Source organism: Marmota marmota, unplaced genomic scaffold, assembly GCF_001458135.2.
Source record: "Marmota marmota marmota unplaced genomic scaffold, marMar, whole genome shotgun sequence".
NCBI classification, from domain to species: domain Eukaryota; kingdom Metazoa; phylum Chordata; class Mammalia; order Rodentia; family Sciuridae; genus Marmota; species Marmota marmota.
The window spans coordinates 67019256-67047019 of record NW_025999842.1 but is presented as its reverse complement, the minus strand read 5'-3'; the positions used below and the strand labels follow the sequence as shown (position 1 = coordinate 67047019).

Below are 27764 nucleotides of genomic sequence, written 5' to 3'. Positions count from 1 at the left end.
GGGGGGGGGGGGGGGGGTGGAATTATCTATTTTTATTGTTTGGTAATTGATGATGACTTCGAATGCTACAGAAATGAAAAACTAAATGATACACTTCCATAACATTATTTTTTAAGGAATTTCCTACAAAGAAAAATACACAGTTCAGCCAGAAACTTATAATTTTTCTATCTATAAATTGGTCTAACTAAACCACCGAAATTTAGTCTGGATCACCCTTTCCTGACAAACCTAGCAGCTATCCCTGGAGTGTATCAGTCAACCCAATTCCACATTATCTGTAGAGCTCAGGAATCTGGGAACACTCAATGGAATGTGAGTGGCTTCATCCAGAGACTGTCTTGGACCCCAGACAGTGATGGGAAAAGAAACCAGAACCAAAGAAACTGTTGATAAATGCTTATAACAGGCTGTGTAGGTATAAATATGTATGTTGTGTATATTATTAGACCAGTAAACATGGGTCACAATTTCCTATTCCTTGCTCAGTAGTAAAGTTGAAGAAATCAGTCAGGGCTCTTGGAGTGTTTCTTAAACAAGCCATTCAAGGCAGAGCATCAATCCTGTTCCCCAAGCATGCCCTCATTGCTACTTATTTTCCACTCTTCCCTTCCCAGTGTGTCCTTACCTGTTCCAGCCTGGAATGGGAGGAGGGTGCTATATCACAACAGAATTTCATTTCTATGCACTTTTCTTTTTTTTAGGGGGGGGGTACCAGGGATTGAAGTACATCCCCAGCCCTATTTTGTTTTTTATTTAGAGACACGGTTTCGCTGAGTTGCTTAGTGCCTTGCAGTTGCTGAGGCTGGCTTTGAACTTGAAATCCTCCTATCTCAGCCTCCAAGATGCTGGGATTACAGGCATGTGCCACTATGCCTGGCTTCTATGCACTTTTCAAATAACACTGCATTGATTATTTTAATACATATTCTTAGTTCCTATTTATAGTTTTCTCAAAGATTCCATTTCAAGCAATTTTTCTGCTTTTTGTTGAGTACAGAGATCTTTGGATGTATTGCAATACAAGGATGGTTTTTGGGTCTTGCCAGGTAGATACATTATTAAGAATGCCTCCTGTGCTTCTGCTTCACTCTGCTTTTCCACATTCTTCTTTTCCTACTGTGATGCCATAGGATCTGTTGGGATAAGAAACTGTTGAGAGTCAGCCTTGATATGCATGTTAATTTTGATCGGAGAACTCTTCTCTGCCAATGGAGTTTTATCCCATTATCGAATAATTCCCCAACAGTTAAAGAAAAGGAGGAAGTGAATTTATATTCTGGTTATTCTCTGGTACCTCATTGGTGAATGAAACTCTCAATAGCTCCTGAATGAATGAATAGAAAAAATAAATCCAAGTTAGTCAAGATGTTTGTGAACCAGATTTCTGGCAGAAAGACTAATTTTTTGTTTTTTGTCTGTTTAAATCAAAGATTGGAGGGAGAAAATTATACAAGGTTATGTGGCCTTTGAAAAGATGACCTCATTATTTTCAATAGTTGAATTTACTCTTTGATGTTTGTCTGAAATGTCAAAAACCTGCATTTATTTAATTGAGGTCTTTTGAAAAAATGTATGATTTAATGGATCTGCTCTATTTTCTTTTTAGGTCAGTCTCGATTCTCGAGTTAGAGAGGTGATCAATAGAAATCTGTTGGATCCTAATCCTCACATGTATGAAGATGCCCAACTTCAGATATATACCTTAATGCACAGAGATTCTTTCCCAAGGTTTTTGAACTCTCAGATCTATAAGTCATTTGTTGAAAGTACTGCCGGCTCTTCTTCTGAATCTTAATTTTCATTTAAAAAAACATCAATTTTGGAGGGCTGGGATGGGGAATAAAAATAGTTAATAATACAGAAATTGAGTCCCTGGAGAACTGCAGTATAGCACTCCTCAGGCTACTGTGAACATACCACCATATGGTCTTTGGTCTCCATTTTTTATAAAGGTTATCCATGATGACGTTTGGAGAAAATACCACACAAAACAATGAATTGCCAAATTATGTTTGTTTTATTCAACACCCATCCTACTTGCAAGCAAACTGTATTCGTAGTCCTATGAACAGTCTCCTAGTGTATTTCCAGAGACTGCATGTGCAAAGTAAAGCTGCTTCATTTGCCACGTAGTTGTTGTACTATTTAATCAAATAGCATAACTTATATCTGTATTTAAAGACTTTTGTGCAATATGGTCTTATAGAAATAATTGCCAAAACATGGCTGTGGTTTGCATTTTTTTAATATAATCTGAGACAGAAAAAGGCAATTTTTAAAATGTAACAGTGGTATTCAACATGCTATAATACTGTGCTCAGAACACTAATTTTGAAGCCAATATTTCTGTACATGAAAAAAAAAGAGCTATTTATCTATGTTTGTTGGCAAATCGTAGGGGAGGATCCCTCTGATTGTTCACTGCCAAAAATGTGGCATTTTCATTACAGAAGCGTTTGCTATGTTAAAAAAAAAAAGAAGAAGAAGAAGAAGAAAAGTAAACAAAGCACAAAACAATTTGAAGATATCTTCTCTCAGTGACAAATCAAAGAGTGATATTGTTTTTAATTGTAATAGATGAAAATGAATCTATGTATATATAAGATGTCCAATACTGTAATTAATTTATTAAAGACTGGCTCTCCAGTTCTACAATGGCTGTGTAAAGTTATGTACTTCAACAAAAAAAAAAAAAGAGAAAAGCTTGATAATTAGTTTTGGAATATGTAGAAAAGTACTTAATAAAAGAATGCCTACATGTAGCACTGTAAAACATTTTGATGACTAGCATCTATCCTGTGGCATATGTTCCTTGAAAGTGAAATCCAGTGAAGAGCTGTTTATACTAGGAAAAGTTTATAAGGGTTATGAAGAGATAATTCTCTACTTCAGACCTTAACTGTTTTCATGTACTATCGTTACGAATGACTTATTTTAAAAATGTCAAAATCAAACTGTTAATTCTCATCCATAATGAAAAGGCAGTACCGTGCTCAAATCTTTTAGCTGCCATATTATTTTTTATAAATACACTATTTAAGACAAAACTCTTGTCCAACATTGGCATGTACGTCTGACATTCAAGAAAACAATATCCTATTGTGCACAAAAAGGATAATAATAATAATAATAATAATCATTGTCATATTTATATTAGCGTGTTACATTTGAATATTAATATCCCCTGGAGACTATTTTTTTAATCTTGAACTGAATGACTATAATACCGAGTAACCTAAAATGAAAGTTTTAAAAAGATTTATATCCACTGAGAACACTGGCCTTATATTAAGGATGATATTAAAATTATAGGTTTTCTTTGTCATTTTTAACTACCTCTCATTTTTTAATTTATTAAACATATTTTTAAAAAACAAGTTTGGGGTTTTCTTTTTAAATTTATTTTACTTGAAAGGTTAGCATTGTAAGTTTCTTTTTCCATAAACTTAAAACATTTCAAGAATTGTTTTTTTAAGTGAATATGATTTTCTAATTTATATAGAATTCAGGAGACATGATTAAAAGGGCTATTATCTATTCCCTATGCAAATATTTTAACTGTTGCAGTGTTTGACAAAATGGGATTTAAAAAAAAAATTGCAGAGTAGGAAACAAAATGTTCTGTTTACACTGGCGTTGCTGACTATCCTACCATATTCAGCACTTTTAAAGACATTATTTATGAAAATATAGTTAAAATGCAAGATAGAAAATATTTATAATCATTTCTTTTAACAAATGCTTGTTTTCTTTATGAAAGTATTGTGTGTTAAGACATAGTTTATCCATGTCACTTAGATATTTACTATTTAATAATAGTTTTTGGTAATGTGTCGAAAAAAGAGCTATGAAGATGTTTACAAAAAGTCATATTTTTTCCTAAAGAGTAAAGAAAGATCTAAAAACATCATCACCTCTATTGCGAAGTTCTATTGTTCCTAAGTCATTTACTTTTTTTCTTGATTGGAATTGGGTTTATTATGCTACTATGATGTGTATACATATATGGTATACTATCATACTTGTTTGTGTGTTTGAGGCACAATAAACTGGTGCACATGATTAGAAGATATGTAATATACTATGATACTCGCATGCATTGATCTTTTAATTGTAGACTTTATATATTCTTGTTGTTACTATATATGATGGTGACCTGCTAGTTGTAAGTTATCTTTATAAGATACTTTGGACTATTAGATGAATTGTCTGTTTGACAATATGTTTAATATTTTACCAAATGGGAAAGATAAGGGCCCTTATGAAGAGCCCTAATGTCTAACCTGGGTGTCTGTAGAATACAGATTTTTGAACTTGGTGTGTCTTTTTGAAACCTGATAATGAGGTTGGGTTGACAAGGACTCTAGAGCAGATTTATGCATCAGATGTTGGTAACCATGCTTCGTGAGCATTCCTGTGCTAAACTTCTATTTTCAGGGGATGGGATGGTTTCTCATTTAATTTCAAAATGTTTGAAGTATCTAAGAATATGTCTGTGTATTTGCAACTCTATCTATTTTTTAAGTATGATATAATTCCTTTTGTTTAAGTTACAGAGCTATAATAAACAAAAAAGCCCTCAACTGGTGTCTATGCTACCATTCCAAGAGCACAATATTTGCTTTATTAGAGTTTGATTTTTCCTAGTGAGTGAATTCCTCCCTGGGGAAAAATGAGCACTTTAAAAGGAGCACTTTGTGTTTTAGATTGCCAAATGATCTTTGTGTACAGTTAGAATCTGCTAATGCGCACAGAAAGATGTTAATGCACTTTCTGAATTGCCTAACTTCAGGTGTATCTAGAATGGAAAGAAAAGTACGTGATATAGATTATGTATATATAGATAAATTGGAGACCCAGATTTCTTCAGAGATTGCTCTTGTACATAGATCACAGTAATAATGGATGGACGATACTTCCTTATTCTAATTGTTATGTTACTCAGAGTTAGCATAGATGTTCTGACAGTGTTATAGGGCACATGTGAATAAGAGCAAATCAGTTTTGATACTGAAATTAAGAAACGCAAATGCCAAGACCAGAACGCAGTCCTTTAAAAAAAAATCCTAAAAGATGTACATAGGGTGACCAGTTCTGGTAGTTGGTCATGATGCATGGGGTGTTTATAAATAAGTATCCTTTAATGAACCTAGTATAAAGTATGTATTGTATACTTACATGATAGCTCAGTGTTGTAAAAGGACTACAGAAATAGGTAAATAATGTTTATTTTGGAGGAATAAATATACATTTTCACTCAATTAAGCTTATTTAAAATCATACCGGATTCTTAATTTTGAGTTTATTCATTTTTTTCTATACAGTTTAACTTTAAATACCAAAAGTATCATAATTTTAGCCATTTAAATTTCAATAAATACATATTATCTATACCCCAATGATTCAAATGTATGAATTGCCAAGATCATTGTAATGTCATGTGTAGCTAATAAAAAAAAACACATTATCAAAGGCTTTAGTGAAGAAATCTAAAGGGAAGGAATGTCAAAGACAATCAGAAGATAGGGAAGTAAGAACCTTTTGGAAAACCATCAAAATTTCTTAAAGACTTTAAAAATGTCTATGTATAGAGCCATATCAAACATGTATTTTGAACCCTTTGAGCTTGATATATTAGTAAGTTATTTTGAAATATAGTAAAGATATTTACAGAAAACTCTCTTGCCCATCTATTTTACATTGACAGTTTATGACCCTAACCTTCAAAGTATATTTTATCAACACTTAGAGTGTTTTTTTCAGTTTATAAATTTCTGATCAATATATAATGTCCTCCCGAGAAAGCAATATATAACCTGTAAAAAATTTTAGTAACTTCTCACCTGGTACAGTTGCAAACTGATAACTGAAAACTTGCTTCAGATCTTCTCTGAAACACTTAACAATATCCTTGCATCACATAACAGTGTACAGGGTAATAAGTATTATTTCCAAATATCAGACTTTTCAGTCTTTATAAGAATTTTTAAAATTATTGTTCTTACAGCTGTAGTCCTATAGTTCCCAGTGACATCTCTGCAGATTCATTCAAGGAGATGCTCTAGACTTTGACTAATGAAACCAGTGTGGAAGACAAAGTGCTACCTAACTGGTAACATATCTCAGTGTGCGACAAATCTGATTACTATGACTTAAGCTCTATGTAAGGAAAAAGGATGTTATTAAGTGCTAAAGAAAATAACCAAATATAGCATTTTTAATACATATGCAAACTCAAAATTTATCATATATTTCTCTTTTCTGTTGGCAGAAATTTAAGAAATTTAAAGCTGCTGATTTATACCTATGCGTTGTCATAACATTCTAGCTTTTAAATAGTTATGTTGTGTTTCTGTCCTAGGTTTGAATACATTTCCTTCTCATAAAGCTCTAACCCTTATTGCTGTATTCAGATGATGTGATACACAATGCTTACAAATGGAAATTTATGTCCACAGATTCACATTTAGAATATAGTGTGAAAGATCAAGAACTTAGAATAACAAATTTGATTTCAAGTTAGATTTCCTTTTAAAGAGGAGGGGTACCAGAAATTGAACCCAGGGGGCTTACCCACTGAGCCATAGCTCCAGCCCTTTTCATTTTTTATTTTGAGACAGGGTCTCACTAAGTTGCTGAGGCTGGCTTTGAACTTGGGATCCTCCTGCCTCAGCCTTCTGAGTTGCTGGGATTACAGGCTTGTGCCACCAAGCCTGGCTCAAATTACATTTCTGACTTCTGTGATGGTGAGCAAATCATTTTTTCTGTCTGAGTCTGTTTTCTCATCTGCAAATGAAGAATATTAGTTTACAGGTTGGCAATGATTAAATAAAATAAAATTAAATAAAAAGAATAGTGTTACATGTAATATTTTATCAAAGTTTTTCAGCTCAATAGTAATTGCTACTTTTCACGAATATCTGTGGGTTTTTGTTTGTTTGTTTAAAACTAAAACAGTGTTACCTTGAATATTTGCAAAACATACTTTGGAAATCTAACTAATTAATTATCCAGAAAAATATAACCAAGCTTATTTTAAGATGGAAGGTTATAACAATACTATTGTTTTGTTCAATAATATGATTCAAAACCACTATTTTAATTTTAACAATTTCTCACCTTATCTGTAATCTAGAAAAATTTCTTCAGTCACACATATACATAGATATATGTGTGTGTGTGTATATATATATATATATATATATATATATATATATATATATACACATACATATACATGTATCACACAATGTTATATATATGTGTATAAATAATACACATACAATATATGTTTATATATATACACATACACATACATAATGGAAATAAAAGCTATGTTCTAAATGATAATATAAATATCAAGTCATTTGCCAAATATGTAAATGGATGATAGAGCTAAAGCTAAGTTAATAAGAGACTGATCATAACAGACTTTTTAATATTAGAGTAGTATGGTTTTCTTTAACAATTTTACCATGAACATGTGAAAAGTAAGAGTAGTTATGTCTTCAGAAAACTTTTCATTAAATCTTTTTTGAAATAGTTTTATATTTACATTTCTGTAAATTCTCATTTGCACAGATAGTAACAAGAAAAACTGTCCTCAAATACTTCACACCCATGGGGGTATTAGTCATTAATCAACTAATATTAATTAAGTCTATGTTTAGATTTCCTGGTTTTTGTTTGTTTGTTTGTTTTTTATCTAAGGGCCTTTTTCTGTTCCTGGGTCTCATTCACCATACCCTATTCCATTTAGTTGCCATGTCACCTCGGGCTCCTCTGAGCTGAGTCTGTATACCTTTCCATGTTTTCAAGGACCTTGACGAAGAGTATTGGTCAGGCATTTTGTAGACCCTCCCTCTGTTGTGATTTGACTGATGCATTTCCATGATTAGACAGCAGTTTTGGTTTGGGGAAGGAATACCAGAGGAAACATGCCATTCTTGTCACACGATATCAAAGGTGCATGCCATGGTCATGACTCCTCTTGCTGTGGGAATTTCTCAAACTTTGGGATCCTCTTAGCTGTTAATGTTGACCTTGATCAACTGAATGAGGGACTGACTGTTAGGCTTCTCCACTATAAAGTAATCAATTTTTATAAGGTTACACTAGAGGAAAATTTAGTGGACATTTACACTGAGTTTTAAAAAATTCTGAGTAGATTTTCAATACTAATATTAGGTTCATTAAAGGATTAATGACAAATGCTATGAATACAATGAGCTGGAAAATCAAATGGGAGAATAAAACTAAAACAGTGTTACGTCGAATATTTGCTTAATAGAGGTGGAAGTAAATTTTTTTCCTTGAACTACCTGTGCAATTATTTTAAGCCTCCACACACTTTGGATAATAAAGATCTTAATCTTATTAATTGTAATAAGAGGTAATTTAAATTGGTAATCATTTTGCTTAGTGCTTTTCTATATGCCCTCCACTGAACAATGTACACAATATTGAAATAATGTAAAAGACTTGATATTTTCACCCCAGCTTTAACTATTTGTCATAAATACAATGTTTCTTGTATATGATTTTAAGATGTTTTACTAATACTAAAAATTTTAATGTGTTTGATTCTATATACTTTATCATATTGAATGTGTATAATTTCTTACTACCATGTTCATTATATTTAGTAATCTATATCCATATTTTGGACTCCACCAACATTTATTAGTGGACTACAAAGAAGTTTTAAGTGCATGAATACATCTTAAGAGGCACCACACTTGGTTATTTTGCAATGCCAAAATAACTGTAGTTACTCATCAATTGCATAGATAATCAAGATTATTTTTCCTCCAGTTTAAATTATTCTGGATTTTTATTCCCCTTTCCTTGACTCTACTTCATGATTTTACCTATGTACAACAGTAGACTTCCCCAAATGCTACATTTTTACCATGTAATAGAATTTGAGCATGTCAACAGTGTAAGAAAATCCAGAAGTCTCATACTAAGTATGTTTGAATTTTCAAAGTAAATCAAACAACAGCTGTTTTCATTTAACTATGTTGTGGAAACCTATGGACACCATTGTAAAATGCGTATGCATTAGACTTTCTTCACTTTCTTAAAATGTTTTTGAATTAATAAAGAATTCACCAATGTATCCTTAGACAAGTTATTGTTTCCTCCTTGGTATAACACTACAGGAATAAAGGGTACACTTACATGTGTTGCTTAAGTTGCTTATGCATCTGAGGAAAAATAAATTCTGGTTGGATTCATTACATTGTTCTATAAGCTTATTAGAATTTTGCACCTTTTATAATGAAATATATTCTTGAAATAACATGTTTTGAGAATTCAGCTGAGAGATTTATCATGTTGAGTTCAAATTACTCCAGCCATTTATTTCTGTAGTAAAAAAAAAAAAATCAAAGTTGAGTTTAGAGGTAGGAAATAACTGCTCCTAGTGGGTATATAATGGGTATAAACAAACCTACTGTCCCATTCTATTCTTGGATCAACATTAAAATAAAATAGATTTCAAACACTATCTTACAGCAAGACAATTTTGTAAAGTAGTGGACCTTGAACATACAAAGTGAAAGAATTGTAATAATTGGAGCTTTTAAGTAGCAAAACTATTTCCATTATGTCAAGGATCATTTCATTCTTTCATTTCACCTCCTTTTTTATGTAGTGCTAAGAGAGAGAAGCAATGCAAAAATGCATATTCTTTTTTTCCCCAATACTGAGGATGAGCCCAGTCGCTGAGCACACTAGACAAGAGCTCTACCAGTGAGCTACAATCCCCAGCCCCCAAATTATTTTTTTTGAAAGAATATTATACTTAACAGTTTTGGTTAGATGACTGAAGGATATTTTAACTTTGTTAAACGCTCCTATGATTTACCATTTCTTTTTATTTTTTTTATGTTTTCATTTTTTTTTTTTTTAGAAAAATAAAAAGCTATTTCAAATAAGTTATCTCAAAAACAAAAACACACCATGGGGACACTGGTTAACACAGTTAGATCGCAGGGGATCCCAGATTGAACATTTAACATTTAACCTTTGCATTCCCAGGACTGTCTTGGTTGTATTTATTTCAACGGTGGCCTGTGAACAACTGTTTTAAAAACTGCCAATAAACTTCAGTATTCTTGGCACCTATCTGTAAATTTTTTGGAAGTGATAAGCATCAGGCTGCCAGAGGCAGTTCTTCCTGTGCGCAGTGCTGGGGATGCCACCTGGGGAGAGGCCAGTGAGTGCTCTTCTGCCGAGCAGCACACCCGACCCAGGAGACCTTCGCTCAGGGCTGTTGTGTGGTAATCACACAGAATTCACACAACTGCATTAAAAGAAAAACATGGCTCAGTGAGGATAGACAGGCAACTGAGAGAAGTCACTTGAAACCAAGTAAATTACGTAGCAGACACAAGACTAGACAGCACGTTTTGTAAACTCATTTGGTTCTTGTCTCAGAAGAGCAATTTATTCCCACCCACCCCGCGAGGAGGCCTTTCCGACCCAGGATTAGAACCAGGTGCCGGCCCTCGCAGGCAGCCCTGTCCCGGTCGCCCTCTGCCACGCCCATCACTGTCGGAGACGCCCCTACTGCTCTCCGACCCGCCCCTCAGGACAGCCTCGCCCCTCTCTACGCCCCGCCTCTCCCCGCCAGCTCCGCCCCNATTTTGGCCCTCAAGAACTACGCAGCGTTCCCGTGCTGGCCCGGAAGTTCTCGCCAACGCTTCCGAGAGGTCTTTTAAAACCCGCGCGTGCGCTGGACTGGGGTGCGGCTAGCTCTCGCCCCTATTTCCAAGCTCTGTGCAGCGTCGCGAGACCTATTCTGTCCGGAACTTCCGGTTCTGATGGGCCTAGCGCTTTGGGCCGGCCATGCGGGGCGGGCTTCTGTGGGGCGCTGCCCGTGTTCTGTGGGCTGGCCGAGCTGTTGGCGCAGCCCGCCGGCCCCTAAGCTGCAGTAGCCCGCCGCTGGAGGAGCTGTTCGCCCGCGGCGGGCCTTTACGGACCTTCCTCGAGCGCCAGGCAGGGTCAGAAGCCCAGTTACGAGTCAAGGGGCCAGAGTTGGTAGCGGTCACCAAACTCCTGAGCGAGAAGGAGCGGGAGCTGCGGGAGACGGAGCACTTGCTGCACGGTAAGGGCCGCACCAGGGGAGCGGCATCTGAGCGGATTGTTTTTCCTCCTTTGCCCTTTCCATTAAGCCACTGGCCAGGTGTCCACACTACTGAGTTTGAAGCTCTTAACTAACTTGCAGCCTCTTTTTGTTTGTTTTGCATGACAGGTCAAGACATACTTACACGTGTTCTTTTCTCATTTTTCCTTTTTGGCGCTTTTGTGCTCCCTTGCCACAGTGCTCCGCCCCACTTTATTTATTTATTTGTTGCCTATCCTCTGGCAGGAGCAAGGACAAACAAGGCACTCTACCCAGTGATGGGCTCCAGACCAGTGTAAAGAGGTGCGACTTAGGATTCGATCTTAAATCTAGGAATGTGCATTTTCTACAGTTTCTCAAGTGATTTTCATGCATTCGAATCTGGAATGGGCTGAACTTTCTGCACTGCTACCAGCTCCCAGGGATGCCAAGTTGCTGGTCCATGGGCCACACTTTGGGTGGCAAGGTTCCAGAGAGGGCTGCAGTTTATTGAGGGACACAGAATTAATTATACAGTTGATAAATGAGAACAGATATATAGAGAAGAAAAAAGACCCAAGTAAAGAATTTGTTGGTGTTGCAGAGGTATAAGAGCCTAACCATTATTAATAGTTTATTGATCCCTTATCATGCTTGAAGCTTTACTAAGCTTTCTTTATGGGTTAATTCATCCAGTTCACACAAGCTATGAGGTAGGTACTATGAACCCCATGTGACAGAAGAGGAACCTGAGTCATAAAGGTAAAAAGCAGCACAGATTATATATGGAGCCTCCACTCCATATAAGATCCACTCCAAATCTCACTCTTTTAACCACTGTTCTCTTGTTAATCTAGGAAGAGAGATAAGGGGAATGGCAGTTTGGAACCCTTTTGTAAAGAAAATCAAATATTAATCTAAGATAAGAGGTTGATTTATCCTGTTGGCAGAAGGGAGCCAGCAGAAGTTTTTTTATTAGGATGCAAATGATAGAGTTGGTTTATCACTTAGGAAACCTGATGTGTGGCAATTTAAAAGTCACCCTGGAATGGGATTGAAGATGCCATGAAAAGGGGGCGCTAATGGAGTAGTGTGAGAGTTAAGAAGAGTCTAAGTGACTTAAGAGAAAAACAACATGTGATTTTTTAAAAAGAATTAATAAATGGTATTGAGAAAAAATATCTTGGGGAAAAATTAGATTCATAACTTAAGCCAGTCTTAAAATCCAAGTGGATTTTAGGAGTATTTTAAAAATCAAACTTAGAGATGTTAACAGACTGTTAGAAATTGTTGCTAAAAGAAATTGTCATTCAGGAAGTCTTGAGATATTATTATGTGTCAGACACCACTGATTACCAAAAAATTATGGAACAACCTTTTAGGAGCTTACAGCTTAATGAGGAAGAGAGATATTTAAGAAGATAAGTAAAAACAAGTGGGTGAATGTTTTAATTTCTATATTAAAGAGCAGAGTGTAATAAAAGGAAAAGTTGGCTTTTAAATGGATCTTGAAGGATAAGCAAGGAGTTGTCAGGTGGATCAAGAGAACAGAATTAAAGGCAAAAGTGATCAGTAAGAATAAAGATACTAAATTGGGAAATAGAATAGGTGTTGTGATAGTTTAAGAAAAACCTGAAGCCAGAAAGACAATTAAGAACCTTGCATGACAAAAATTTCAGATTATTTTTTTAGACTATAAAAAGTTAGTAAGAAGTGACATCTTTCTAAAGAAAAATTATTGTTGGCACCATTGTTGAGGATGAATTGGAATATTCTCCAGAAATTAGAGTGTTAACAGAAGAGAAATAATAAATCTGGCATTGTATCTCCAGCAGTTGGATGGGAAAATAGGAGATGACAATAAGCAATTACTTTAATGGTTGGAGCAAGGTACCCCTCTAGAATGGGGAAACTATAGGTGGTGTACTGTAAATATTTTAATGTATGATATTGAAAGACAAAACAATTAGTATATTACCATTCCCTATGAATAATTCCTCAGTCTAAACCCTCTAGAACTTCTCTGTCCAGTGTAGTAGTCAGAAGCCACAAGTGGCTATTGAGTGTGTAATGTGACTTCAAATTAGTCAATTCAAATTATTGAGATATGCTGTAGGTACAGAATCTCAGTAACTTGGGAAGCTGAGGCAGTAGAATCATAAATTCATAGCCAGCCTCAGCAACTAAGTGAAGCCCTAAGCAACCAGACCCTGCCTCAAAATAAAAAATAAAAAGGGTAGGGGATATGGCTCGGTGGTAAGCCATATCCTGGGTTCAGTCCTCACTAAAGAAAAAGTTTTTCACATTTTTATACTAGTAACACATTGAAATTATAATATCTTGAATATACTGGTTTAAATAAAATGTAGTCTTAAAATTAAACTACTTCTAGACACTAGCTCCAATCTCCTTAGCCTTGCAGAACTGAACATTTCAGAACTGGAAAGGCCTCATAGAGTCATGCAGTTCAGAACTTTCATTTTACTGATGTCAGCCAAGGCTCCAGAAGTTGGGTCTGTTGCTCTAAGAGCAACTTAGGGGTTGAGTTTTAGCTAGAATTCATGTTTCTTTTCCTTAACTGCACATATTATCCATTTCACCTAGTTTCTTCCATACCATACCCTGTCCAATGTAATTTTCTACCTTTCCACCAGTGCGTCCTGTACTTATCTCCATTTTGCTGATATCATAAGCTCTCCTTCAGCTAATTCTTTCCTTTAGCACAACTCAAAAATAAACTATGGCTGGGGATATAGCTCAGTTGGTAGAGTGCTTTCCTTGCTTGCACAAGGCCCTGGGTTCAATCTCCAGCGCCACAAAAACTAACTGGAAAATAACTCTTTAAAGGTACTGCTATTTACATATTTAATCACATAGTGCTTTCAGTTATTATTGTGGATTATTTTTTTCTCCTCTAGAAAAGTATAAAGAGAAAAAAATGATCTATAATCCTGCCTTAAGGGTACGTCTTATATTCCTACTATCACCAGAACCCCAGAAAGGTTGGTTCTTAACAGATAAGCACACAGATACTCTGTAAACAGAGTTTGATCTTTCACAGAAAGAACAATTGGTAATAGCTAAAAAAGGGTCCCATTTTCTCCTTTTGTAGGCTGTCTATTATCTATAGAATAAATGAGGGAGTATATTATGTACGTCAAAAATTAAAATTCAAAGATGAAACAAGGGTAAATCCAGAGAGACAGGAGCATTTCACATAAAGGTTAAGTAGGGTACTTAGTTATACTAAGGAAATATTTACTAAGACAATAACTTCCTACTTTTGGATTCAATTTTGGTTTAAGTTCCCCCTCTGGCTTTTTGATCTTGCTAAATGTATTCATTTGTTATTGTACAGCCTTAGTTGGAAAACTAGAGGTTTGTTTTTTAATAGTTAGATTCATTTATACTTAATCATCAGGGGAAAAAAAGTTTCTCTTCTCACAGCTACTTGCTTACAAAAACTAATGTAGAAATGCTGTTTTTAATGTAATTATTAAAATGACAAGATAGACATTTTATTTTTCCCTTCAGCTATACTAGCAATAAACCTGTTACCCCGGAGACTTGTTAGCAGTTTAATAGTAAGTTAAGAAAAACTCAACTGCTGCCTTTTTTTTTCCTTAGATGAGAACGAAGATTTAAGGAAACTTGCAGAGAATGAAATAATTTTGTGTCAAAAAGAAATAACTCAGTTGAAACATCAGGTACAGTATTGGTATAAAGAACAAATCATGTCATTACTTCGTATGTATTTTATTAGAAGTTTATAATAAAATCAACAAGTAAGTAACTAGATTTTTAGTATTCAGAATAAGCTTTTTAACTTAAGTTTTTCCAGTCTTATTCAGGAGTAATTGACAAAAATTTTATCTACTGAAGGTATTCAATGCATACATTATAAAATGATTACCACTATCAACAAACTAGTCTTTAAAGTGGAAAAAATATACTTAGTGTGGTCCTATTTTTACACCAAAAGGATTGTAGAGCTCTCACAAAAACACAAATGTCTCATTAATAGCACTTTCTGGAAAAGCAATAAAATATCTCCCCTCTTGTTATTTTAAGGGATCAGAATGGACAGTGGGTAGAAGAGGTTATAAAGAGATGACAGACTGTGGGCACCTCAGGGGCAAGAATGTGTCTTTAGTACTATTAGAGTGCCGCAGTCTGGCTGGGCACCAATCAGGAGCCACTGAAGCAGGAACAAACTTTCTTTCTGAACTGCACCAGCACACTCCACACACGCTCCCGGGAATCCTCTCCAACGCCACGCAGCTCCTATAGGAACCAGCAGCTGGAAATATCCCTCCTCCTGCACTTCCCCAACCAATGGGAAATCTCCGGGAATCCCCGCTAGAGCTCAAGGGGAACTCAACCGGAACTCCATGAGAACTTGCTGGCCTCACCTCTCAACCACTACTTCTGGCAAAAATGCCATGTGTCATCCCGACTCGGCTGTGGCCCTCAACATTAGAGTGCTAGTCCTAGAATTCCAAAATGACAAGTTTTTTCTATTAAGTTTAAAAAACACAGATGTGATTTGAATCCTTTTTTCCCCCCCTTTGAGGCTTTAATTTTCAAAACACTAGTGCTAAGATCTTCTTTTGCATATGTACTGCTCACAAGGAGCAACTACTTCTTAATAATTGAATAGGGAAGTGTTTTAAAGCATATAAGATCTCCAAGGAAAAATAAAATCAAGCCAGTAAGTTTAAGATGAATTTTAAAACATTTATTATATTAATAACATTGGTACTCCATGGAAGTACCAATTTAATTATATGGTTTTAATTGGCAAGATGGTTGAATAGTACTCAGCAATGTTAAATTATTTGCTTAGAGAAATTTTAGGTTAAATATTTTAAAATCCTCTATCTGATCATTTAGCTTTTTTTCTTGTTATTAAGTTTCAAATAATTCTTAATTATAGGAGGGGTAATATTTTATGTTTACAGATTATCTGTCTTTTGGTTCCCTCAGAAGAAACTGATGAAAGTGATTTGATCCTGGAGGTAACTGCAGGAGTTGGGGGTCAGGAGGCCATGTTGTTTACTTCTGAGATGTTTGATATGTATCAGCAATACGCTGCATTTAAAAGATGGCATTTTGAAACCCTGGAATACTTTCCAAGTGAAATAGGTAAGTAAATTGTTCAATTTATTTTGGCACAGTATAGTAGTATTTTATTTATCTACATGGGACCTAGAAAAAGGGTTGGCAAGACCATGACTGGGCTTCAGAACTTACTTGTAAGTCTTAAGCTGTTTTATGCTCATCATTTAGCTAATAATTTTGATTACAAGCACAGCAATTTTGAACAGCTTATACAGTCTAATGGATATTCATTCAGTACTTAATAATGCTGAATGATTAATGGTCTCTAAAAATGGCCTTTACATGTTTCATTGATGTCAGTTAGGTAGCACTGTAAATGTTATGTTTAATCATCATAAGCAATAAAGATTAAATGTCAAAGTAGGCTTGCCAAAATGAGTATATTTGCAATCTCTGTTTATGTTTTGTGATTCTTTTAAATATATTTCAAGATAGTAGGTATAATAGTCAGTTACTTATAAATGTCAGAAATAATAAAAAGAACCTATCTTCCCTATATTTTCAAGGTGGCCTTAGACATGCATCTGCCAGCATTGGCGGTTCAGAAGCCTATAAACACATGAAATTTGAAGGGGGAGTGCATAGGGTACAGCGAGTACCAAAGACAGAGAAGCAAGGCCGCATCCATACTAGCACCATGACAGTGGCAATATTACCCCAGCCCACTGAGGTAAGGTTAGTAATCCCCCCTTTTCTAGCATAGTGCCCCCTGTCCTCCACTCCCCAGTAACACTCAAAATTTTACTGAATTGAGTATTTCTTTCTCTTAGTATTTGGCCTTCCTCACATATTTTGAGTTAATTCTAAGAATCAATTATCTTAGTTCAAAATGTAGTTTTACAAAAGATGGTAAGAACTAAATATTGATAAATGATCCAGTCTTGCTTTATCAATTTACTTTTCTCCACCACTAAAATAGATATTGTGAGACCATCGCTTTAGGTAAAATAATACTAACCTACTTAAATATGGTTGGGTAGCCTTAATAATGACTTTGCTTTTTGTGACTGGATCCCCAGATATTATTAGAACAAGGATAATAATTAGTTAATACTTCATAGCCCAATCACATTAACATTGTTATGATGGTTCCTAATGAGTATTATTTATTCTTAAAAAAAATAATTCTCAGTCTAGTTGTGTATTTGTTTTTTAATTTCTCTTCTCCCAAAAAGTGATAGGTTTTCAACATTTTTCAAAATGAAATATACATGGTTTGAGAAAGAAATTTAATGGAGGGTTTCTGTTATTAATTTTGAGAGAAAAAGTGCTGTTTGACTCTATGTAATAGGGTTAATAGAGTTTCTTTAGTTCTGATGTTTGTGTGAAGCATAGATGAGGAACAGTTAAGGGAGAAAGTAAAGTAGAATAAGTAGCAGGAGTCACACCTAGGTACTAGTCACTTCTGGTTTAACGTTTTGGAGATGGTAGGCACTTTCAGGAAATGATGGGATACTGAGGTCCCTATTACCATCTGACGCTTCTAGCAACTCTAAGAATTATGTAGGGAGACATGGAGGGCTTAGGGAATGGTAATATTCTTATTGCCAAGATTGTGGACATGTCATAACGCAGTTCATAGCTTATGGAAACTTTTAAACATAGCGCTTCTTATAGTGACTCCTAAGACAAAGTGTTATCCTGATGTCAGATCACAGTGTATCCACTGAGTCTAGACTCTTGGCATCTTGGCTTTTGCTGTTTCTACTTGTCTTACCTTTGCCTTTAGATGTGTTTGAAACAAACCCTGCACTCAAGCTACCAATATTTACCCCTGTGCTAATCTTTTTGAACTCAGAAATAGTCTACAAATCTCATTTTAGCTTAACACATTTCTAATAATAGCTGTTTTGTTGTTCATGTGGTAAAAAGGGAGTATTTGCAGAGAAGCTAAGCCTAGTTTTTGAGGATTAGGAAGGGTTTGTTTTTGTTCTGTATTATACTTAGATTCCCTACTCTTCTTTAAAAAAAAAAAAAAAGAAAGGTCTAAAAATAGCATCATTCCAACTATTGCCTATTCTTAAAATTTTAAAGTCTCAACATGAATAATATACATGACATGTATTTATTAAACAGTTCATCCTTATCTACATAGTTGATAAATGTAAGTTTTTAAAATCTTTTTAATCTTCTCTTTCTATGTATAGATTAATCTGGTGATTAATCCTAAAGATTTGAGAATCGATACTAAGCGAGCTAGTGGAGCTGGGGGTCAGCATGTAAATACCACGGACAGTGCTGTCAGGATTGTTCATCTTCCAACAGGTATGTACTTATTTTTTTAACATAAAACTAAAGAGTCACTTTCTGAAGGACTTGACTCATTTTCCACTGCAACAGACCCTTTTGTCACCCAAGGACTATATATTTATTAAAGACAGTTATTAATTACTTGATTTAGAATCTGCACATGATACTCTGCAGGATAATCTCAAAGCCAGGAAAAGAGGGAGTTCTGAACCCAGGGAATTTCCATATTAAAGACTATGAAGAGAAAGTACAATCTTTCTAAATGGCCTTCTGAAAATTATATTTAATATTCTTAGCTGTTTAAGAAAAATGATCACAGTGAAGTAATTATCACTGGTTATATATCTGAAAATGCTCTAAACCACTGGTTCTTGTCTCTTTTGGGGAGAGGGCAACATGGACTCCTTTGAGAAAATGAAGCACTTGATGTCCTACCCAGAAACATACCTGTATACATGCAAAGTTTTGCATATAATTTCAGGGTCATCTTCCCATTGAGTTCATTCACACACCTATTAGGCAAAGGGACTGAATCTAAATCTTTAAGTCTCCACTATACACCAAGTGGAACTAAGTGTGCTTTATCAGCCTTAATATAGTGATTTACATGTTATAAATGAGTATTTGGAATTAGCAAACTTCTGCTATCTAGAAAGAATATAAGAACTTCTGTAACTGATCTCAAATAGGCTTATGTCCCATTAACAAGAAGTGGTTGATGGGAGTGCTAGATCGATGTTTTTGTTCTTTTAAATATGGGAGTATCCTCATGTTAAACTTCAAGGTCAAATTTTATGTAATATAGAATATAATAACAGTAATGAGAATAAAGAAAATCCTCAAAAAACATTAATAGAGTTAAATGACTCAACTTTTTTCTATAATTGTTATTCAAAAACTTATTGTAGTTAGCTGAGACTAGGAAAATAATCGAATGGTTTATGTTTATTGTTTAATTATATACGTCTTCAGTATGCAAATGCATTTTGCTATAGTTCAGACTTAAATTTCACTTTTGATAAACTATAAAAAGCTATTTAAGTTTAAAGTCTCCTTTTTATGTGAGGGTCCTGTTTTTCTCCCCTGAAAAGATAGAAAAAGAATGAGAAGGAAAAGGAGTATTCCTTCATATTAAGTAAAGAAGATTTTTCTATTAAAACTCTAATTCTCATAAAACTATTCAGGTGTTGTTTCTGAATGCCAACAAGAGAGGTCTCAACTGAAAAATAGAGAGATGGCTATGAAAAAGTTGCGTGCAAAGCTGTACAATATGCATCTCGAGGAAGAAACAAGTAAAAGATACAGTGCTAGGAAGATCCAGGTAAAATTGAATTTAAAAAAAAAAAATGTTTCCACAGGATAGAAAATGTTCTTAAATAACTGAGTTTTTTATGTCCAAACGCTTTTCATGTATTGTCAAAGGTAGAAAACAACTCAAGTAGGTTGACTGAGGTATATACCTGTATTATAGTAATTTTGCTCCCCTGCTTTCTATATTCAAAGGCATTCTCAGATTTTGTCAGTTACTGAAAAAAAGATATTGAGTCCCATTCCCTTAATTTTTAACCCTTTGAAAGCCAAGTATGGTGGCATACATCTTTAATCCCCTGGGGAGGCTGAGGTAGGAGGATCACAAGTTCAAGGCCAGTCTCAGCAATTTAGCAAGGCCCTGAGCAACTTAGTGGAACCATGTCTCAAAATAAAAGATTAAAAGGGCTGAAGATTCGGCCAGTGGTAAAGGAACCCTGTGTTCAATCCCTAGTCCCAAGGAAAACAAATTTTTATAACTCTTGCAAACTGAACTGAACTTTTTTCCTATTTAATATTTAATTTTGTAACTTACACAGCCCTTTTAAGACTTCCTCAGTACGGGGCATTCATCATCTTATCAACACTCAAGATGGCTACATTAATTCACAGAGATTATGTATACAATGTCACTATGCAGTAGACATCATTTGTCTTATTTTTATGTGGTAAATTTAAAGTTTAATCTATTTCCTGAACTCATAGAGCATTGAAGTGGCAGAGACAGAATTCAAGTATTAATCTTTATGATTTTAAAGCCCACATTCTTTTTTCATCACATCCCATGTCATTTAGAGATTCAACATGTTAAAACTTGAAGACATCTTGTTTTGTGATTCAACTGTAAATCAAGAATTTAGTGAGAGTAAGTTAAGTTTGTAGGTCCAAGTTTTCCTGATCTAATTGTATCTCATATCTTTCTTTATACATGTATAGGTTGGAACTAAAGGAAGATCAGAGAAAATAAGAACATACAATTTTCCACAGAACCGGGTCACAGATCACAGAATAAACAAATCACTGCATGGTCTTGAGACTTTTATGCAAGGAGATTATCTACTGGATGAACTTATACAGTCACTGAAGGACTATGCTGATTATGAATATTTACTAGAAATTATTTCCAAAAAAGCTTAGGTTGGTTTGTTATTAAAGTATTTCATGCGCTCAGGAAAATACTATGGCACATCAATTGTGCATACTCATGAGTATTCTCTTAAAAAAAAAGTTTTTACAATGGTAAGCAATATACATATTCGTAATGCATAATTAATGTAGATCTCAGTGCATTAGTAAAACATAATGATTGCTGTAAATCTTGCGCTCTTCTGTACAAGAAACAGATAAACTCATTTGTTTCTGTAAGATCCTTAAAATTAAATATTTTAATATTTAATCGAAAAATTTCTTTAACTCTATTTTGAAAAAACTTAAAATATGACAGTAGATACCATATTAGTCAGGAGACGGAAGCCCTGTCATTAATTGAATTGGTAATGGAATTAACAAGTGAGAATAAAAGAACACTTAGTACACTGAAAGAGAGTACCCTAAGACCAAGAGTACACAATGTAAGACCACCCTTGCAAGGGTCTTTACTTCCCCATGATGTAGTGGGGCCTATTAGAAGGTGTGGGTATATCCCAATCAATGATGGAAAGGTTCCTGGTTTGCCGAGGGCCAGAGCTGATATGTAGCTGGTGCATTAGCCCTTGGCATTGCACCTCAAACTCTGAAGGACTGGTAAGCAAGGAGGTTTCTGCCAAAGTATGAACAAAACTGATGGTAAGCCTTAGTGCATTTCCATATCTAGGGTCTTCCAGAGAGGCAGAACCCTAGGATATGTATATATAGAAAGATAAGATTGACACACGATTATTAAGGTTGAAAAGTCCAAAATGTGCAGCACGAGGGAGCCAGCTGGAGACCTAGGAGAGCTAGTGGCGCAGTTCCATTCCTAGGTAGTCGACTAGAAAACTCTCGCTTAGGGGAGGCTGGTCTTTTTATTCTGTTCAGACTTTCAATTGATGGGATGAAACCCATTGACAAGGAAGGAGTCTGCTTTGTTCAAAATTCTCTGATCGAAATGTCAGTTTTAAAAACTCTTTTAACACATTTGGGATTTTAACAATAAATATTTAAAATTAGGCTGGGAATGTAGCTCAGTGTAAGGTGTGCTTCATATGTGTGAGGCCCTGGGTTCAATTCCTGGCACAGCAAAAAATAAATAAGATTTAAAAATAAAATACATATTGGTGTATTATAAACACATGCAGAATAACTGGCAAATATGATCTGTGAGCTGACATGGGCTCCTACTTCATTCACTATTTATTCCTAATTAATCAAATGGAATTCTGGAAACCCATGAAACTTGGATAAGAGTACAGAACCATAACTTAGGCAGTTTTGGAATCCTAATTCTTAATATTTTAAGATCCCTCAAATTTGTGTATGTTTGCCAAAACACACAACTGTATTAATTAAAAACCATGCATTGTCACTGCTTACGCATGTCACCACCATGCCTACATCACTAATGTTGACCCCTCTGCCTAGAAAACTTACTCCACTTACTAATGCAGATTTAAGATCCAACCTAAAAGGCATCGTGTCCCCTATAAATAATTAACTTCCCTTCATCTGTATTCCATAGTACTTTACTGTATGCTATGTGTAGTCTGAATGTGTCCCCCTAAATTCACATATTGGAAATTTAGTTTGCAATGCAACCGTGTTGGGAGGTTTGGCTTTTGGGGAAGTGTTTGGGTCACGAGGGAGGGCATGAATGGATAAAAGCTGTCATAAAAGGTCTTGAAAAAGGGAGTTGGGCCCTTTTTGCCCTTCTATCTGTCATGTGAGGACATAACACTCAAAGTACCCTCTTAGAAGCATAAGAATCCCTCCGCAGGTGCTGAAGCCTTGATCTTTTTTTTGATTTCTTAGGTTCCAGAACTGTAGGAAAATTTGTTCTTTATACATTACGTTATCTGGAATTGTTACAGCAATACAAGACAGACTAAGATACCACAATATCTGTATGGCAACAGTTACTTCAAAATATTAATTTACTGGTTTATTTGTACTTTTATTAAAGACAAAATTGTGTGCTAAGGAATAGAAAAGGATGAGTCAGCTGGTGCCCAACCTAAGGTGGGTACACTACTGAGGATTTTTCAGTTTTGGGGTGGGATACTCTGGAGCTTCAGCTCTTAGCCACACAATTATTAGGGCAATGAACACCGAAGATTCTACACTGCTGTAGTGTGGTATTCTGTAGGTAGGTGTATGAAATCCATTTTTAACTTGTTTATGGGGACATAACCCTATTTTAAGGAACATCTGTTTATCTAGACCTTACACTATCTCATTAATGCATAAGATTGTGTTTTCACCATTCTTGTCTCTTTAGGACATAACATCACAAGCAGTAATACCTGAAGTATTTTTTTCTAGAAATTTGGTGTATTGTTCATAAAGAACCAAAACTGAAATGAACTAATCAAAACTCTATTAGGTTGAATGACAGTTTTGAAGCCATAGATATCTTTCAAATGAAAAATCATAATCCTCTATAACTCACCATTAATGGTACCACTTTCCCTCTCTCAAATTTAAAATGTAGACCCCTTAGATTCCTCTGCTTCCCATTCAATTTACTTCTAAGATCTATGTCCTCTCATCCTCTCCAATTCCATTACCACTGACTTGTCCAGAATTAATTCTCTCCTGGTATACTTTATTAGTTACCTGATTTCTCCTTGCATCCTCTCTAGATGCTGTATAATGCTGGCTACAAATAACCTCCAGATTAATCTGTCTACAAAACAAGCCTCTGATCTCAACATTCCTTTGCTCAACACTGTAATAGGTCCCCACTGCCAAATAAAACTACAACTATGCATACAATACATCCATGACTGGCATCCAGCATTAGAATGACTCCCCATTAGGGAAGTGATTTTATATATCCACCTCCTTATGCTCCATCAAATTAAAGACCCTTGCATGTAACCTTTCCTCCATTTTGTTCCTTATACTGTAGATAGCCACCTCCTCCAATTCTCTCAAAAAGATATCCCCACAGCAGTGGTTCTTTCAGAGGAGGCTTCACCCCCACCTCAACTCCCATGGAATTTCTGGCAATGTTTTAAGACAATTACACCTTGGGAAGGTGAATTAGAGATGAGTGATGCTGCTGAACACCCTGCAATGCACAGCATAGACTCCACAATTAAAAAAAAAAAAATTATCTAGCCTAGAATGTTAATAGTGCTGATGTTGAGAAACCCTCTCCTATGGATTACTCCCTTATCCTGGCATAGAATCAACCTGTGTTCTATAAAAATTCCTCACTGTAACTTCAAATGTATTTGATCCATCCAATGTTGTATTATACCCTTATGTTGTGCACCTAATTCCATCCTGTACTGACTCCTTTATTAAAAAATGTTTAATGTTATAAAGCAAGCCCACAAATATTAAGCAACGAGGGTAAGTATACCATGTTTCAATTATTCCCATATACATCACCCTATATGTCTTGCATGCACTAAGTCTGCAAAGAGCAGTTGATCACCAAGAATAAGGGCAATTCTCTAAGGAGTTCATTTGCACCTAAAACCCCTGCAACTCTGGTGTTGATTTGCATAAAAAAGAGGTCTGTGCTTCTACTGACATTTTCTAACTTTATCCCTAAAGATGAAATTAACAGGTGTCATGAGCCTGTTAAAAGTATCAGTTAAGAATAATCAAAGCTCAAATCACTTAAGTAATAAACTGAAAAGGAGTGGTACAAATTATTCCAACGTGACTAACTATGCTTGACTATATTACCTTATTAAAGTTATTTTGATTTTTCTAATAATATGTCAGCCTTTTTCAGAGGGGGGGGGGTCCTGCTGAACAACACTTGTAAGGGGTGGTTAAGAGACAAAGGTTATATTCCATGTGCTCAACTAGTTTAATGAGAACCCTTCCCCACTCTCAAATTTCCTACCTCTGCCCATATCTGAAAATAAAGTGAATAAAGACGATTTCTAAAGTCAAACAGGGAAGTAATGTAAAAATGTAGTCAACAACCAAGACCCCAGTAAATGTTCCAAAGCATAACAGAAAAAAGTAAATGGACTTTCTGAATCTCACTCCTAGTTGTCATGAGTTTGGTCCTTTGAACCTTTCATCTTACCATGTGAGGACTGTTTGTCAGAAATCTTCCCACTCAGCAGTTTTAGTTCCCACAAAGTGAGAATTGACTTCAAAGCACAATCACCATAAAATAAAAATAATGCCAACATCTTTAACGAATTAACATTAGTTATTAATGTTAATGTTAGTTGCACAGTACATAAAAGAACTTTATATAGTTTTAATATTCACTCAACAACTCCTATGCTAAAACCCATTGGACAGTTACTCAAAGCAAGAAAAAACTCTTAAAAGTTTACATGGAAACCTACAACACCCTACAGGATCTAGCTTCTCCCTACCTCTCTGGTAATTATCTTCCACTTTCCTCCTTGCTCAATGAGTTCTAGCAAGGCATTCTGGTCTTCCCAGCTCATGTAGCTGTCTGCACTTCCAGCTCAACATGTAGACAATGGTTCAAAGCGTTAGAAACTGTTCTGATCCTCCAAAGTTCTTAAAACCTATGTCTCTCTCCTCCCCATTCTTGATTCATTGTTTTATGTTGTCTTAATGTTTCTTAATGTTTACTAGTATTCTTGTCAATTTAGAAAGACTTTTGTCTTTCTAACCCAGTATTTCCAGGACCTACCACCAGAGTCAGGCTAGAATAAGGCAAATGGGACACCTGCTTCAGGTACAAAACTTAAGGGGCTAACATATTTTAGTACCCAAGATTAATATTACTTTAATGGAACATTAGAAAAAGAAGATGCAAAAAAATATGAATTAATTATAAAAATTTTAGGTAAAGATGGATCCAGCCAGCACTTGTATGACTCATCCTAATCTTGGCCCTGCCTCACACAGGAACTGTGTGAACCAATTGCATTGAACACTAACTGAAAGCCAACTGCCAACTCTCCCTTCCTGAGACTCCTGGAAATTAAAGGAGGGGAAATAGTAAAAGGCGGGGATTTGGGTTTTTTGAAAGCATACATCCTGTAGCTTCACTTAAGGAGCCAAAACCTGAGTCCAAGGAATGCACCCTCACCACTTAGGCGCATGCTCAAATAATACCAGGTTCGGCATCAGTAATAATATGGTGCAATATGTCAGCAAAGATTTAACAATTACTACATCCACTCCTGTCATCGCTTGGAAAAACATTCACCCGGCCAGAGGTCTTCAGTTCAAGAAAGTTGGAATTTTATTTCTTTGAACAGCACTAATGTCTCTTGCACTTAGCGCAAGGAAAGAAAAATCAGGAAGGCATACATACAAATTCAGTACACTTAACGTCGGGGGTGGGGGGTGGGGAATCAATGGTGGTTGAACAACTACAGCCGAAAATACACGTAAACGCAATAGCAAGGATTCACGTTCCGCCACGCCGGAAGGCGTAAACACCAGGCTCCAGTCTCCCGCCACAAGGCGACTAGCTTCAGGGGCCCCGCCTCTATACAAGGTCGCGCACCTACGTACCGCTACCTGCTCCGCGCCCGCCGCGCCGCGCCCCGCCCGCTCAAGAGGGAACCGCGGGGCACTACAGTGCGCAAGCGCCAACCCGCCAACTCTCTGGCCTCCCGCCAAAAGCGCCTGCGCAGAGGCCTTAGACGAGGGGAGGGGCAAAATTAGGAGGGAGAGGTGAGCGCGCCTAAATCCTAGAGAGGCGGGCTCCGTAGGGCTTGGGGGAGGGTTCGTGTTCCGGAAAGCCTGGATTCCCGGACGACCAGAGTCGCCGCTCACCGGACTCCCGCTTGTGAGACGATCGAAGAACGTTGGATATCGTTTGTTCCCGTCAGAGATCTTCGGAGAAACCAGAGCTGTCTTCTGGCTAATAATGGGGCTTGAAGGAGGGCCGTTCCCAGGACGGCGGAGTGAACTGCGGAGGGTGTACGCATGCGTGGTAGGCTCTCTCCACGTGCAGCTGGACCGCGGGCTCCCTGTCCTCCTAGGCCCCGCCCAGGCTGCAGCATCTTTGGGGACTAGTGGAGCAGGATGGAAGGGGGTTGGGCTTCGCGGCTCGGCCCCGCCTCAGCAGCCTTCAATTGGGCGTGGGCGAGGACGTCCCCTCCCACTGCCTTCCTATTGGCGCGCGCGTGCGAGAGACGCTCCTCATTGGGCCGCGAGGATTTGGGCACCAAATTCAAAGATTTTAAAAGTACCAGCTGGCGCCTTTTAAGAACTACAGCCCTGTGAAGCAGGCACTCGCTTCGCCGCTGGTGTGGCCGAAACCACACCTGAGGCGGACCCCAAGTCCACTGGCATGAGCTGGCGCCCCTGCAGCTGCGTCACACGGCCTTTCTCCTGCTCTTGCAGCTCTTGCTCCTGCAGCTCCAGCGCGCTGACAGCCGCCGGGCGCCCTCGCTGCCCAGACGGTGAGTGAGGGGAACCCGAGTGTAGTAGCTCATTCAGTTAGGGGTGCATGGTGAGGGACGCAGTCTGCTACACCTGACCCTGCATTCTCCCCAGCCTGGTCGCGTGGCCTCTCGCAGGACCCTGGGGCGGGCGACGGTCGCGATGGTTCTCAGATGGGGGGGAGAGAGAAGTCGGGGGTTCTCAAAGGGGAGGCCAGATGTGTTGGGAAGCGGTGGCTAACCGCGGGGTCCCGCCGCCCATGCGGAACCTGGGCTGAGCTGCGGAGAGGTAGGGCGGTGGCAGACCAGGCTGCACCTAATCCCGGGAAGGTCGGCCCGCCCCACCCGCTTGAATGGGCGCCAAAATGCCCCCTCCCCGCCCCCACCTGCGCTGGAGCTGACAGGCTGCGCGCGGGACACCCCAGGGCCGCCAGGTGCCTGCCCCCTATCCCCGCCGTCCCTCTCCCCTGCTCCTCCTCCCCTCCCGC

General features: G+C 37.0%; 3 protein-coding genes across 9 annotated transcripts in view; all 3 read left to right on the top strand.

Annotated features, from left to right (window-relative positions):
• The window catches only part of Rgs17 (regulator of G protein signaling 17), a 101816-nt gene extending 92692 nt beyond the window's left edge, over nt 1–9124 (top strand). The window contains exon 5 of the mRNA XM_015502387.2: nt 1610–9124. Coding sequence (XP_015357873.1) covers nt 1610–1798 — 189 coding nt within the window. The 3' untranslated portion in view covers nt 1799–9124. The remainder of the gene's footprint in view (nt 1–1609) is intronic.
• Nucleotides 9125–10717: 1593 nt separating this feature from the next.
• On the top strand, nt 10718–21188 carry Mtrf1l (mitochondrial translation release factor 1 like). Of its 7 annotated transcripts, none has more exons than XM_015502358.2 (7): nt 10732–11116; nt 14741–14820; nt 16075–16258; nt 16741–16904; nt 18382–18499; nt 19669–19805; nt 20729–21188. In XM_015502358.2, the coding sequence occupies exons 1-7, from the start codon at nt 10858–10860 to the stop codon at nt 20927–20929; spliced, it is 1143 nt and encodes a 380-aa protein (XP_015357844.1). In that variant the 5' UTR covers nt 10732–10857; the 3' UTR covers nt 20930–21188. The 7 variants fall into 7 exon arrangements, 3 of the variants coding, with proteins under 3 accessions (XP_015357852.1, XP_015357844.1, XP_015357859.1); XM_015502373.2 differs by having other exon boundaries at nt 10855–11116; nt 16100–16258; XR_007346386.1 differs by lacking the exon at nt 19669–19805 and having other exon boundaries at nt 10726–11116; nt 16100–16258; nt 20729–20834.
• A 5748-nt stretch (nt 21189–26936) lies between these two features.
• The window catches only part of Fbxo5 (F-box protein 5), a 10809-nt gene continuing 9981 nt past the window's right edge, over nt 26937–27764 (top strand). The window contains exon 1 of the mRNA XM_015502347.2: nt 26937–27297. Coding sequence (XP_015357833.1) covers nt 27186–27297 — 112 coding nt within the window. The 5' untranslated portion in view covers nt 26937–27185. The remainder of the gene's footprint in view (nt 27298–27764) is intronic.